The following is a 14087-nucleotide window of genomic DNA, read 5'->3' as shown; positions in this document are numbered from 1 at the left end:
TTTTTATTTTTTATTTATTTATTTAAGATAAGACTGCATCCACTTGATGAATTGCGAAGTCGTCCACCTATTGACACTATTTCTTTTTAGCTGCTGCTTGTTGTTGAGATGCTTTTTATCAGTAGAGCATGTTTTATGATCATTAAATAGTCGAAGAAAAATGCTCCTTCAATAAAAAAAAAAAAAAAAAAGAGTTCATTTATTTGAGATGATGATACGAGTAACAAATTGGGCTTCCAAATTAGATTTATTAAAACCATATTAACTCCAGTCCTAATAACGACATCGACCTTGCCCGAGTCACGCGCCCGCACACGACCACGAGCTACCGTTGCCTCGCACTTCTTTCCATTATTTCTCTTTCTAGTTCTTACCTGTTTTCCGTCCCTGAACGGCTACCTGCCTTTGGGATGGACGCTGCCAGGAGTGGGTCCCGTGATGGGCGGGCAGATGCCATGGCGGTAACCGCCACCCGGTGGCGAAAGTGTTTTCTTGTTCTCCGTCTTTTATTTATTTCCGTTTCTTTTAATAATTCACTTTTTAAAGATGCCAAAAGGCGGCAAGCTGACAACGGACACGTCCTCTGCCCCATTCAACGAATCCTTCGCTCTCCCCCCTCCTCCCCAAAAGAAAGAAAATGGAGGAAGAAAGAAAAGGAACCCGTTCCGATCCTCTCACCTGCGGTCCTTTTAACGCGGGGGAGGTCACTTGCTCTCCGTTGTCTCTTTCAGAGAGGGAAGCGAAGGTCTCGTGTCATGGGGTGCGCGCAGTCGAGGGTGAACAACGACGAGGCGGTGACGCGATGCAAGGAGCGGCGGCAGTGGATGAACGCGGCGGTGGTCGCGCGAAACGCCTTTGCCGCTGCCCACTCCGCCTACGCCGCCTCTCTCAAGGACACGGGTGCCGCCCTCAGCGAGTTCGGCCAGGTTGCAGCCCATGATTCCGTCCACTCTTCTCCCTCCTCCTCCACCGGCGGCGGCACTTCTGCCACCGGCGCCCCCGTCATCGCCGCTCCTGTCCAGCCGCCCACCGAGACCCTCTTACCGCCCCCGCCGCCGCTCCCAGAGTTCTCTCCCTCCCCTCTCCATCGCTCCATAAGCATGCCCGATCTCCCCAAGAAGTTTCCCTCCAAGATTCATCAAGCCGCCCCCATCCTCGAGGAGGACAACGAGGGGGATGACGAGGCGGAGGAGGAGAACGACGGCGGCCTTAACCGCCGCCGCCGGCCCTCCGAAGCCGCCGGGGGCTCCCCTTCCCTCTCACCCTCCCCCGCCCCGCCGCCGCCACTCTCACTTCAACCAACGTCGCAGCCCGAGGCTTGGGGTCTTACGGACGAAAACGTGCCGGTTCCATCGCTAACCCAAGCGGGCGGGATCCGGCCTGAGAGAGAGGAATCCCCGGAAAAGAAGACGGTGCCAGCCGCACCGCCCAGCAGCATCGATCTCATGAAGGTGCTTACAGATCTTGATGATCTTTTCCTCAGGGCGTCAGAGAGTACACATGAAGTTTCAAAGGTGCTTGAGGCGACCAGAATGCATTACCACTCTAATTTTGTGGATAGCCGAGGTACTATAATTCTTTTTGTTATCTTTAACAAGAGTTGATTTGTTATCTTTATTTCGTAGTTTTGATAATATTGTAGAATTGTGGGTTATTATTGTCGCGCTCTCAAACCCTTACTTAAGAATAGTAGTACACTTATCAAGACTTTGTCAACCAATTCAAGTTTTCACCCATATTCAATGTGGAACCTAACTTGGGAGTGTTACAATTATCCATTGGCTATTTCCTTTCTTTGTTTATAGCTTGTATTGTATGAATTGATTTAATTCGGCTATAAGTAGTCTGTAGATTGCGCAGAGAGGGCCTCACTAAAGTAAGTTATCTGTTCATTTCTCTTGCATCAGCCTCGCTTCTATGTGGGACTGGATGCATCATTTCTATATGAAACCAATGATTATAATATTCATTGTGCTCCACATTTCTTGTGGTTCATAAGGATTCTGTTTTGGCTTTCTTATTACACAATTTTTCTAGAATTAGAAGGATTTATGCATATTATTTTCTTGCAAGTATTCTTTTTCTGCAAATAAACAATAGAAATCTGGATAATATCCAGAAAATAAAGTATTGGAAAGAGAAGTCAGAATTCTCTCTCTCTCTCTCTCTTTTTCATAGAGTTGAACTTTAACTATGAGGGCAAATACAAGGTCTAACCTAGTGCAAGATGGATCTATGAGACTTTGAATTCTTCAACAATCCTCAAGATTTCAGTGAAGCACTCCTTCAAGGGAGAGTTTTCAATGCTGTTCCATGATATTTCAGTATATTTTCTGCATTTCTGATGAAATCTTTAAACTGAAAATGATGCACCTTGCTTTAAAATCCTGTGATCAACAAGAAATAGAAGGAATATATGAACAAAAATGTGATTAGGATTTTTGGCTTCTGATCTAATTTCTGCAGTTCACGGTGTATAGAAGTATGGATTTCCATCCAAAGATTTAAGAATATGCACCATGGTGTAAATATGCTTGATGGAGTTGCATTGGCTAAGGCTAGGTGATGGTGTACTGATGAAGTCTGATGGTTTTTGGTGTTGTAGGAATTATAGAGGATAGAGAACTCGGGATTTGTGTGAAGATTGTCTTAAAATTAAGCCAGCAGAAACAACATTCATCAGATGTATATGATCCATGTAGTATTTGCATTGTAGTTAAGCAGATATAGGACAAAAGATCAGAAGGGGATTTCTGTTTGTGGAATTAACTTTACACAACCACAAATTAATATGCTTAATGGAATTGCACTGAACGTGATGGTTTTAGTGATGCTGAGAACTCAGACCACCCCGCCCCCCCCCCCCCCCCCCCCCCCACCAAACTGGGGTGAAAAGAGTCCAATGATACTCTGGAGGAAAAGGCTAGAAGTGCTGGGGCACAGTATACTGAAGAAGAGAGGTAGTCCGTACTCCGTAGTCCAAATGTACTCAGGATGAACTCTAGTCCCTCTACTATTATGCTAGATTATGGATACATATGCTACCTTTGAAACAGAAAAACCTCCCTGGTTTCTTCTCTTATCTTTAGTCCCCTTCAAAAGTTTGTCATGTTACCAATGTGTTTTTTTGCTATTAATACTTCACTTAACCTATCTTGGACTTATTTTATAGGTCATGTCGATCATTCTGTGAGGGTCATGCGTGTTATTACATGGCATAGGTCATTTGAAGTTACTCCTGGTGCAGATGGCAGTAAGGGTGATTTCATCGATGATGAATGGGAAACTCATGCAACTGTGTTGGATAAGATCCTAGCATGGGAAAAAAGATTATATGATGAAGTTAAGGTAAATGTCACATTCTCATTGAACTTCATCAAGCTCATAAAACACATTTAAGTTTGTTTTCTCATCGTTTTTTATGGCTGGTTCAACTAATTAATTCCCTGTGCATTTTTGTGTGGCCACACTTTGTGATTCTGGGTGCTTCGGTTGATGCAGTTTCTTGCTTTCATAATTTGCTTCCTGCTTTGCCTCAGGCTAACTATACTTTAAGAGACATTACTTCCTTTTGTTTTGCTATAAATTTTTCAGGCTAAAATGAAATAATCCTTAATGTTACTTTTGTGGAGATTTCTATGGAAAACATCGAACATAGGTGGTGTTAGTGTTGTGTTGCAGTATGACTTTTCTGGACTTGATGTATTATGGATACTAACAAAATTGGGCAGTTTGTATGTCTATTTATGGATTTGAGGGAAAACATAGCCCTATCTAACAACAGACGTCTAATCATTGGTGACCAGAGTGTGTTGGATGTGGTTGTCTATTTAACAAATTCTGTAACTAATAACCATTACAGAGTTCAAACAAGTTGTTCTGGTTTTCATTCCATATAAGTTTGACCTGTCAATATTTTACTTGGAAAATTTTTTTTTTGGTTATCTGATTGCTTATTGTCTTTTTGGGCTCTTACAAACTCAGAATCTAATTATAATATTGTTCACGGAGGCAGGCAGGTAGGCTTACGAAAATTGAATATCATAGGAAGGTTGCTTTACTGAACAGGCAAAAGAAGGGTGGTGCAAGTGGCGAATCACTACAAAGAACTAAAGCAGCTGTGAGCCATTTGCACACTAAATACGTTGTTGATATGCAGTCAATGGATTCAACTGTGGCAGAAATCCAACGTCTGCGTGATAAACGGCTTTATCCGAAACTAGTGGAACTCGTTGAAGGGTAAGTTTGTTAAAAGTTTCCAGAAAGTATTATTATTTTGTAGGTATTCTGCATTCACAGTATTTTTTTTTTTTATTCTTGTTCTGATGATGCTTAAACTATTGTCTTCTTGCAATACCATTTGCATCCGCATTTTGGTTGGGTTTTGGTCTCGCACTAATTTCATATACATTGAAGTGACCAGACTAATTAGCTACTGGATGGGATCGTCAATGTAACATCAGATTTTGTAATGTGATTGATATTGCTAAACAGATGTGAACCAATTTCATTTTATGGGCTTTTGTTTTGAGAACTGGTTCCTTGAAGCATGAATGTAACATCATCATCATCATCCCTGCAGTCGTCATGACATCATTCCTTAAAAAGGATGAAGTAACAACTCTGGATAGAAAAAAAGTGCACCATGCTGAAAGATTAAAGGTTGCTAGACACGATACGTTAGGCAATGTTGTCATTGTCTTCATTTTCTTTCCTTTTTGTTTTTTTTGGTTGCTTTGGAATGCAAATCATCTATCTAATAGTTCTTTGGTTGTTGTCAGGATGGCCAAAATGTGGCAGGCCATGCACATGCATCACTATTCCCAGCTGAAGATGATGGAAGGTATCAAAGCTCTCGACATTTCAAATGCTTCCAAGGAGACAAGTGAACATCATCACAAGCGCACTTTGCAGCTACTCGACATTGTCAGGGAGTGGCAATCGCAGTTGCATAAACTTGTTACCCATCAGAAACAGTATGTGGGTGCTCTTGATAGTTGGTTGAAGTTGAATCTTATTCCAATCGACGGCAGCTTGAAAGAGAAAGTGTCATGTCCGCAAAGGCCAGCTCATGCCCCGATTCAGACTCTTGTGCATGCATGGCATGAGTATCTTGAGAAGCAGCTCCCTGAGGAGCTTGCAAACACTGCTCTCCTCAGCTTTTCAGCGGTCTTAAACACGATAGAGGCAGTGCAACAGGAAGAGCTGAAGCAGAAAGAGAGATGCGGGGAGATCCAAAAGGCGTATCTGCAAAAGAAACGGGCTTTTGAGGACTGGTGCCAAAAGCATTCGCAGAAGAGGATGGGCGAGCCGGAGACTGGTGGGGAGGCAGCAAGTCAAAATGACCCCGTGGGGGAAAGGAGGCGTGTGGTGGAATCTCTCAAAAGCAAGCTTGATGAAGAAGTAGAAGCCCACAAAGGGATATGCAAGCAGGTGAGAGAGAAGTCATCGGTTACTCTCAAGACGCACTTGCCAGAGCTTTTCCGTGCTGTGTCGGACTTTGCTGAACTCTGTTCTAAGATGTATACCAGTTTAAAGTTGGTCACGGATCAGAATCCGCTGACCAAAGCTACTTAAGAATACGCAAAAGCTACTTAAGAAGAAAATGCCTACGGTGCTTTAATGTTACCTATACACTCTGATGATCAAGTGCGGATGATCATGGAACCAGTCAAATACGAAGCAACGCAATGGCTTCAAGTCCACGATGACAATTTTATAGGACATCCACAAAATATGAACAAAATAAAAAAAATTAAAAAAAAAAAAAGGAAAGGAAACGAAACTGTGGCACCACTGCCTGCCATTTCACTATCTAACTTGAAGAACAAAGACTAATTAGTTTACAAGCTCTTGAATCGTAACTCCCCGCTAGTCTAGCTAGCACGAAACTCCACCTTTTAGTATCTCCCAGCCATCATCCACAGATGCTCCATGAATGTCGTTGCGGTTTTCAGGCTGCTGTACCTCGTGTTGCTCATTCCCAGTGATTGCAGGCGTCATGGTAAAATCTTCATGCTGAAGCACCTCTTCTGATGAATGTCTGGTCCTACAAGGGTAGGACGAGCTTGATGAAGCCACTAAGCTAGAAGTCATCGAACAAAAAGATCTACCCAACGGTACACGGCCATCAACTCTTTCTTTTAGCGACATAACATCCTCGCAGATGATAGCAATCTCGCCTCTGAAATAGAAGATAAAATGTATTAAAATGAAACACTTTCGTCATGCAACCAAGAAATTTACAAGTAATCCAAGAATCATGGATGAACATAAACAACAAATAAAGAAATCAGATTTTTACAACCACGATTTCAAGCTTATGCAAACACACTCTCGTGAAAATATAATAAAACGTAAAAAATCAGTGTTGCTTTGAATATATTAATGTGTAAGTGAATCAACAACTGAAACCAAATGGCAACATCCAAACTTACTGGAGTGCATCAACTATGCTGCCACGGTCCATCAAGAACTCCCTCAACTGTAGAAAATTAAAGACAAAAAATATAGTCAGCTGATTCATTTAATAAATAATGCATCGCTTTGCAAAATTGATCCATTTCATCCATTCAAAACAAAAAAATTCATAACCTTGGAGTTAGCTCCTGCTTCTTCTTGCAGCTTCTTTGACTCTTCCACTATGGAAGCCACAGTGGCTTCTTGTTCGCTAAGAGACTTGCGAGCTAGTTCTTCCTTCTTGAGCTTTTCTTGTTCAGCTGCTACAATTTCCTCCTCCACAGCAGCTATGCGTGCTTCAAGGGCTTGGTGAATCTAGAAAATTTTCACAAGTACATGTCACATTTAAAGCTTGCTTTTACTCTGAAAGGCTTGGATTCCACACAATACACAAATCCATTTAGCAGAAGAATATGAAGATAATTTGCAAAGAGAATACAAAACAATTGACAACTATTGAGGACAATTATAATCTGCATACGAAAACTGAAACTGAGTGAGAAGAAGAAAAGAATGATAATATCATGTGAATAATGCTATAGAAGAAAATTGAAATTCACATAGAATAGAATAAAACATCATAAAATGCAAGAAAATAATGTCATCAAGAAGTAATAGTAAACACTAATATCAGGATTATTGTATCATTAACCAAACTAAAGAGAGAGCACGACTTTAAAAACTCAAAAAATACAAAAAAAAAACTATATTTGAGAATGAATATCAAAGAACATGTGTACTGAAATATTGGCTAAAGGACAATTAATAAATTAATTGCAGTTATGAGTTCTATCTAATATGATAATAAACAGTGCAAGACATTTAGAATGTTAAGGATCTAAACACTTTTTGACACCCAAGTCGCAAGGCATCAAGGCACATCCTCATCATTAAAAATTATGTTGCAAAACAATAATTATATTATTGTAATCTTTATGTTATTCTAGACAAACAGTGAACATAAATTAGACTTGTTTGAATATTGCTATGCAGCATTTTCCATTTTCTTGTAAATGTTTACAAGCATAGGCCAAAACAACCTATGTAACTAGCATGGGGGAAGTAGTTCAGTCAGTCTCAAACAAAAAATAACACCTAGTTTAGGTGTCCCAAAAAAACCCTGTAGATTAACCGATAAGTTAAAATAAAATAGTTAATATTAAAGATGCAAAAAGACTATTACAAAAGACAAGAATTTATTTAAAATGATAAAGGGACTACTCTTCCCTAAATAAATCTAAGCGAAGAGGTAGTTGGGCAGTGAGTTGCGATAGTTTATGCTTCTAAATTTTTAAAAATAAAGCCAACAATATCATGAAAACATGCATGCTCATATAAGAACGGTAGCAAGAGTAAGCATGTGCTTTGTCTATATCCAGAAACAAAGTGTCAGAATTGCACCTCATCAATCAGCGACAGCGATTTCTCTCTTTCATCTGACAAACTGTGGAGTCTGGACTGGAGCTCTCGAGCTTCCGTTGCCAATATAGCCTTCTCACCATAAACCTCACCAGCATGCTGTAAATATTAAAAAAGAAGTTTCAGCCGTCCTCCTCCAGCAATAAAAGTTAAAAACAAGTGGATAAGATTATGAAAATTACCATGTCATTTGCTTCCTTTGTGTCTTTTAATATCTTCTTGAGTTCTTCCACCTTGGTAAGAGTATCCAGACCAGCACAGGAAGATTCTTCTTGGGCCTTCTTGTTTCTTTCCTTAAGATGTTCCAGCTCTTTCATCCTCTCAGTTATCAATTCCATGGCAGATAACATTTTTTTCTGCAACAACAATTAGGAACTAAGTGAAGCCAAACAGAAAATATTATACCAGAAAAAGGAATATTTTGTACTGTTATAATTTCACATAAACCTAGAAATATTATATAGCATAAAATGATACTGAAAAGATTGCAGTGGAAAAGAACGAATGCAAAAGATCTCAACAGAACTTTAAATTCAAGTCAACGAGAGGAACTATGGTAGCTAGGGAACTTGGATTCCCACCCCCGATTGTCTGTAAATTATGACATAAAATGACAGGTCAAAAAAAATCCATACTCGACAAAGAAAATTACAAAGCCTCCTAACCATCAAAGAAAGATGAAAATGGCATATGGCTCATGGCATATTGAACTTTTCCTTCATGAGAAGTTAAAGATATTAAAGTAATTAATAAGTCTTCAAGACCTGTACATTGAACAGTGCCCAAGCTTTGGGGTAAGTAACAGTTGCAAGCTTAATTCAAGAAGAACCCATTAAAGCACTGGATGCCCATGATTATAACAACCTAGATAAAATTTTACTATGACTACATGCTAGAGTTCACACAATGGTTCATAAAGTGTCCTCTGTTGTCAAACAATATTGAATGAACAGAAGAATATAAACAACAGAAGATTTACCTTGTTGCTTTTAGCATCAGAAATAAGATCTTCAAGATAATCAATGTTAACAAAGTGGCCTGATCGGGCTAGCAGAGTTGCAGGCAGATTATCATCATTAGCAGAAAGAATTCCTCTCTCAAAAGATAAATCAGCAATACTCTCATCTACCAACTTAGAGTGCAGTTCTTCACATTCAGCAGTAGTGGTTGTAACCTGATTGATGCCACACCCCCAAGAACCCGCAGCTTCACCAAAATCTTTAAAATCTTCACCTGATATAGCACCAGCTGAAACAGTATTAGCTTCTAACTCATAGACACACTGAGCAATGGCAGGCTGAAACGACCATCCTGATTGTTCCTCAGAACCATATATGGAGAAGCTCCCATCCTTCATTATCATCTTGTTCCCCAAGTCATCAGAATTCCTTTCAAATGGTTCCACTGAAGCATTCTGAACATCACAGCCAACAACTGAAGCAACTACTGATGAATCTATTTGAGCACTATCATGCAACTCATTAATTACATTTTCTGATTCTCCAATAAATGATTGCACGTCGTTTTGCCCCAAAGGACGATCATCATGTGTTGAACCACAACTTACTAGGCCAACGTTAACCTGACTGCTCGTATTACAAGGAGCAACATCCACAAGCTCGTCATGCACATGTGACTTACCATGAAGTGAGATATTTTCTATATCGGAGATTAGATCAATTCCCCTCTCCATAAAATTTGGTTCCAAATCAGTTTGAGTTGTGTTCAGCTCCTTAAAAAAATTGTAGTGTGATGTTGGACACTCCAACCCCTTTGAATAATCCACAATACCAACCTCTAAGTCTCTGGGATCTGCTTCGCCAATGCATGTTGACATCACATGAGAACTTGTATAACCATTAGAAACTGTAGTTTCACATGCAACTGGCTCTTGTCCTAAATTATATCTTCTCCCTTCCTCCACTTCTTGTAGGCCAAACAACATAGGCTGTTTATCCTTCCCAACTGCAAAATCCAAACATGATGCAACTTTAGGCAAACAATAAAAAATTCTCAAAGTACATGATACACCACATTGGCCCAACAATTTTTCCCAGCATCAGCACCAATATATATGCATTCGAGTAGCAAATGGAACAAAAACAAACTACCAGCAATTAGAACACAATATGGATCTACTACTGGTATTAGGCATATAACTAGTAAAGCACATAAGAAATTGTCTCTAGAGCCAAAACATTCAACCACAGGTCAAAAGCAACCTGACCTGCGGATGAGGGATGTTTCATTGCATCTTTATCTTGCAAGGTACATGATGCTTCACAGGATCCAGTTATAGATGGCAACACTTCTAAGAGAATAGATTCAGCTGCAGTGTCAACATCATTAGCATGTTCAATAGCAACAGCCTTCAGTATGCGGAAATCAACCTGCAAAGACAAGAACAAAAATCATCATCATATGCATTAAAGAAAATAGTATATAGGGCCTAAAGTGCTACGAGTTTTTGAGGACTAAAGGTTCTACACATGTTTCCAAAAAAATAAATCACCATCCAGAAACTGTAAATAATTCCAAAACGAGCTTCAGTTCCATCCACGAGACATATCGATCATTGATTAGTGAGAACCAAAATATATTCTACAAGATACAAATAAGATATTTACTATCTCGATGAAGGCTTTTCTTGCAACTGTAAACTTAATGATATATTGTAAGACCCAAATTAAGTAATTTAAGACCGCAGGATCATATATTCATGCAAACATCAACAACTATATACAAGCATATATATTAGCACACATACAACTTGCAGAAAAAAAAAAGGATTTCCAGAAACTATTACAGTTTAGTTGATTTTGTAACTCCTTATCAACCAAACTTAAGCCAATGTGTAGATCTTTCAAAAAAAGACTAAAACTAGCTTCTGGCTTTTGTTTGAATCCATATCACCAAATATGCTTAGCTTATTCCTAGAAAAATAAACCATTAGGAAATGAAAAAAAAGGCTCCACCTTCAAAAACTTCAACAAAGCACTTTCTATAAATTAAATCTGTAAAAGCAGAAGAATGACAAGCACACACAAATGTTCACATGCAAAAAGAAAATTACAAAAGTTCATGCACGTAAACACATGTATGTCCACATACACACCTTTGCACTCACATAAACATATCAAAATGCATACACAATGATGCACTTAAACTGAAAATTCCTCTTTCATCTTTAGCTTCCTCCTCCTGATATTCTTAACTTAAACTGTTCGCCTTTTCTTAGTGACCACATATGTACAAGCATGCATATTAACACACATACAACTTGCAGAAAAATAAAGATTTCCAGAAAGCATAGCAGTTTAGTTGATTTTGTCACTCCTTATCAACCAAACTCAAGCAAATGCATAGATCTTTCAAAAAGATGCTAAAACTAGCTTCTAGCTTTTCTTTGAATCCATATCACCAAATATACTATGCTCATTCCTAGAAAAATGAACCATTAGGAAATGAAAAAAAAAAAAGTCACCTACAAAAACTTCAATAAAGCACTTTCTATAAATTAATTTTGTAAAAGCAGAAGGATGACAAACACACATAAACGTTCACATGCAAAAAGAAAATCACAAAAGTTCATGAACATAAACAGATATGGATATCCGCATACACACCTTTGGACTCGCATAAACATATCAAAATTCATACACGATGGTGAGCTCAAACTGTTTAATTCCTCTTTCGTCTGTAGCTTCCTCTTCCTGATATCTTTAACTTAAAACTGTTTTCCTTTTACTTATGACATACTTAAACATCTGCTTTCAAGTGTGAAGATCACCTAAGTCTATTATTCCTAAACTTATTTCTATGCACCCATAACTTCTCAGATGAGCCAACTCCAAAGACAAGCCTTGATTCAACCAATTTCTTGATATGAGACAATGCCATGACTAGCCAATTTTTTACTTATTGAAAATCAAGCACCCCAAATCAAGCAAATCAACTTATCTTGATGTTATTCATTGATTAAAATCTGGGTCGTTAAAGCTCAGAGGAGCTTCATGAATTTTGTAAAATCATCAAATACCTTTTAGGTTAAATAAAAATTTTATAATAAAATTATTAGGTCAATGAAGCTTTATAAATTTAAGTGTTAGAAAGTTAAAAAGCAACATATACAAGAAGTCTATGATATGAGACCGTTGAGGTGGACGAGTGTAGTTACAAGAAAGTTAGGAAAGGAAATATTTTCATTTGTGAACAATTGGGCATAGCTCTAATGGAATATAAACAAGAAAGAATCATTTAAAAATGATGCCAACAGGTGCTAAAAGCCCTATGAATGTTGTTGTTAGAAGAGGTGAGACAATTATGAGTGGTATGAGAACATGTAGAAAGAGGCCAAAGAGGAAAAGTTGAATTATATAAGTAAATATTTAAATACTTTAAATTAAATAAGATTATTAATTTTTTTAATGAAGCTCAATGGTGACAAAAGATCCACCTAGCCAGTGCCAAACAATCCGGACATTACAAGTTGTTCTTCTTGTTGTTCTTGTAAGCAGAGTCAACCAATATCAATAGAAATATGACAAGTTGTTGATTAATAAATTGGCCTTATCCTATAATTCTAATAAAGGTTACCATGGTTGATTGGCATTGCTTACAATGCTACAATGGTCCAATATCAGCACCTCAGCTATCTGACTGATTACCTAGGAAACTTGTCTCTCTTGGAGTTTTGCCAAAGGATTTGAGTGAGGTCCTACAAGTGGATATTATTAAAGGCTTTCTCTAGACAGCTACACTACTGCTAGAAGTATATACTATTTAAAGGAAGACAGATACAAAAAGTTAATAATTTTGTCTACAATTCTATGTTTCTAAAAAAGAAAAGTAAGAACTCCTATAGACTGATAAAACATCATATATGAACAACCACTGACATGTACTAATCTTATTGTGTTAACATGTTTTTTTTTTTACAGGCTACTTCTGGACTTTATAAAAATTCAACCATTAATATTATTTTGTTTGGAAATTAATTTGTTTACTAAATATAACATTCTGACTTATCAAATGTCAAAATTAACTTAGAATTTTCAATTAACTGCAACACTAATATAGAAAATTCCTTTATTGTTTGCATTATGATGTTCATTAATAAATTTGCTGGATTCACATTGATAAATGCAGTGCATACATTCATCCTCCACATATCATGCATTGGCGTTGGGTATACCCTTCTTTTATTAATAAATACAAACAATAAACATAAAAATTCATGATAATTACTGCATAAATTTTTTAATTAATAGTTGCATCAATTTTTAGATTTTCTTATTACAAGAAGCACCTGCATATCTGCCTACATGATGGGCCATCGCCAGTACGGTTTGTCATTCTTGACAACCACTAACTACGCCTACGCTGCATAAACATCATATCCAACCGAAAATCCAAAAGGGGAAGAAGGCATATCACAGGGTTAACAGCCACCACACTGGTTAGCCTGAATAACCGTGAAAGAAATATAACCAATGCAAGCTCTCAAGATTTGCAGTTTAATATTCTTGTTTTACAATACAAGGTTTTCCAATCTGCGTTTATTAGTAAATGAATGTTTTAGAAAAAGATAAAAAAGTAACAAACCTTAAGGCCAAAAGAAAGTTCCAAGAACCAATAAACATAAGAAAACCGAGGAAGAAATCAGTCCCACAAGATTTAAGAGAGCAAACCGAGAGGAATACTTTTTACCTGCGGGAAGATTTCTTGAAGAGAAGCGTAAACCTCCTTGTAACCCATGCTATCATTCGATCATATATAACCCTGCCGAAAGCAAAACTGTCATGAAGACCTCAATCTTGATTTCCGTTTCCGTTACAATCAACGAATTGGATACAGAAGAAACAGAAAGGCAAAAGAAACGGTAGATCGGGAAACCAGAAAGGAAAAGAAAACAAGATCCCGCGACATCAATCAACTGGTCGATCAAGATACACCGATTATGAACACTACCCTGCAAAGGAAGCGAAGGCGAGAGCGAGGGGAGTGAGAAGAACGAACCGATCGCCCGGATAAGGAACGAGGACGGGAAAGCCAAGTGGGTGAACCGATCGATCGGCTGCGTAGCTTCGATGGAAAACCCCCCAAGAAGGACGAGGCGAAGAGTCCGTAGCGCACAGGAGGGAAGCGCTCTCCCGGCGAATCGACGAGAGGAGCAATAACAAGAAGAAGAAAAGGCGAACAGAAACGGA

At 38.4% G+C, this 14087-nt stretch overlaps 2 protein-coding genes across 2 annotated transcripts; one reads left to right on the top strand and one right to left on the bottom strand.

Moving 5' to 3' along the window:
* The first annotated feature begins 599 nt into the window (after positions 1-599).
* LOC103978894 (protein ROLLING AND ERECT LEAF 2) lies at positions 600-5628 on the top strand. Its single transcript, XM_009394845.3, has 4 exons — positions 600-1566; positions 3173-3348; positions 4016-4239; positions 4782-5628. Exons 1-4 carry the CDS (start codon positions 756-758, stop codon positions 5575-5577), a joined length of 2007 nt encoding a protein of 668 aa, XP_009393120.2. The 5' UTR covers positions 600-755; the 3' UTR covers positions 5578-5628.
* Positions 5629-5676: 48 nt separating this feature from the next.
* LOC135631342 (uncharacterized) lies at positions 5677-14087 on the bottom strand. The gene is made up of 9 exons (XM_065138934.1): positions 13897-14087; positions 13588-13659; positions 10106-10268; positions 8858-9843; positions 8061-8234; positions 7861-7977; positions 6595-6774; positions 6438-6484; positions 5677-6184 (listed from the first exon to the last, which is right to left on the bottom strand). Exons 2-9 carry the CDS (start codon positions 13633-13635, stop codon positions 5881-5883), a joined length of 2019 nt encoding a protein of 672 aa, XP_064995006.1. The 5' UTR covers positions 13636-13659; positions 13897-14087; the 3' UTR covers positions 5677-5880.

This window comes from Musa acuminata, chromosome BXJ1-3 (assembly GCF_036884655.1).
Source record: "Musa acuminata AAA Group cultivar baxijiao chromosome BXJ1-3, Cavendish_Baxijiao_AAA, whole genome shotgun sequence".
NCBI classification, from domain to species: Eukaryota; Viridiplantae; Streptophyta; class Magnoliopsida; order Zingiberales; family Musaceae; genus Musa; species Musa acuminata.
Note: the sequence above shows the minus strand (reverse complement) of the source record. Positions and strands in the feature narration are given on the sequence as shown.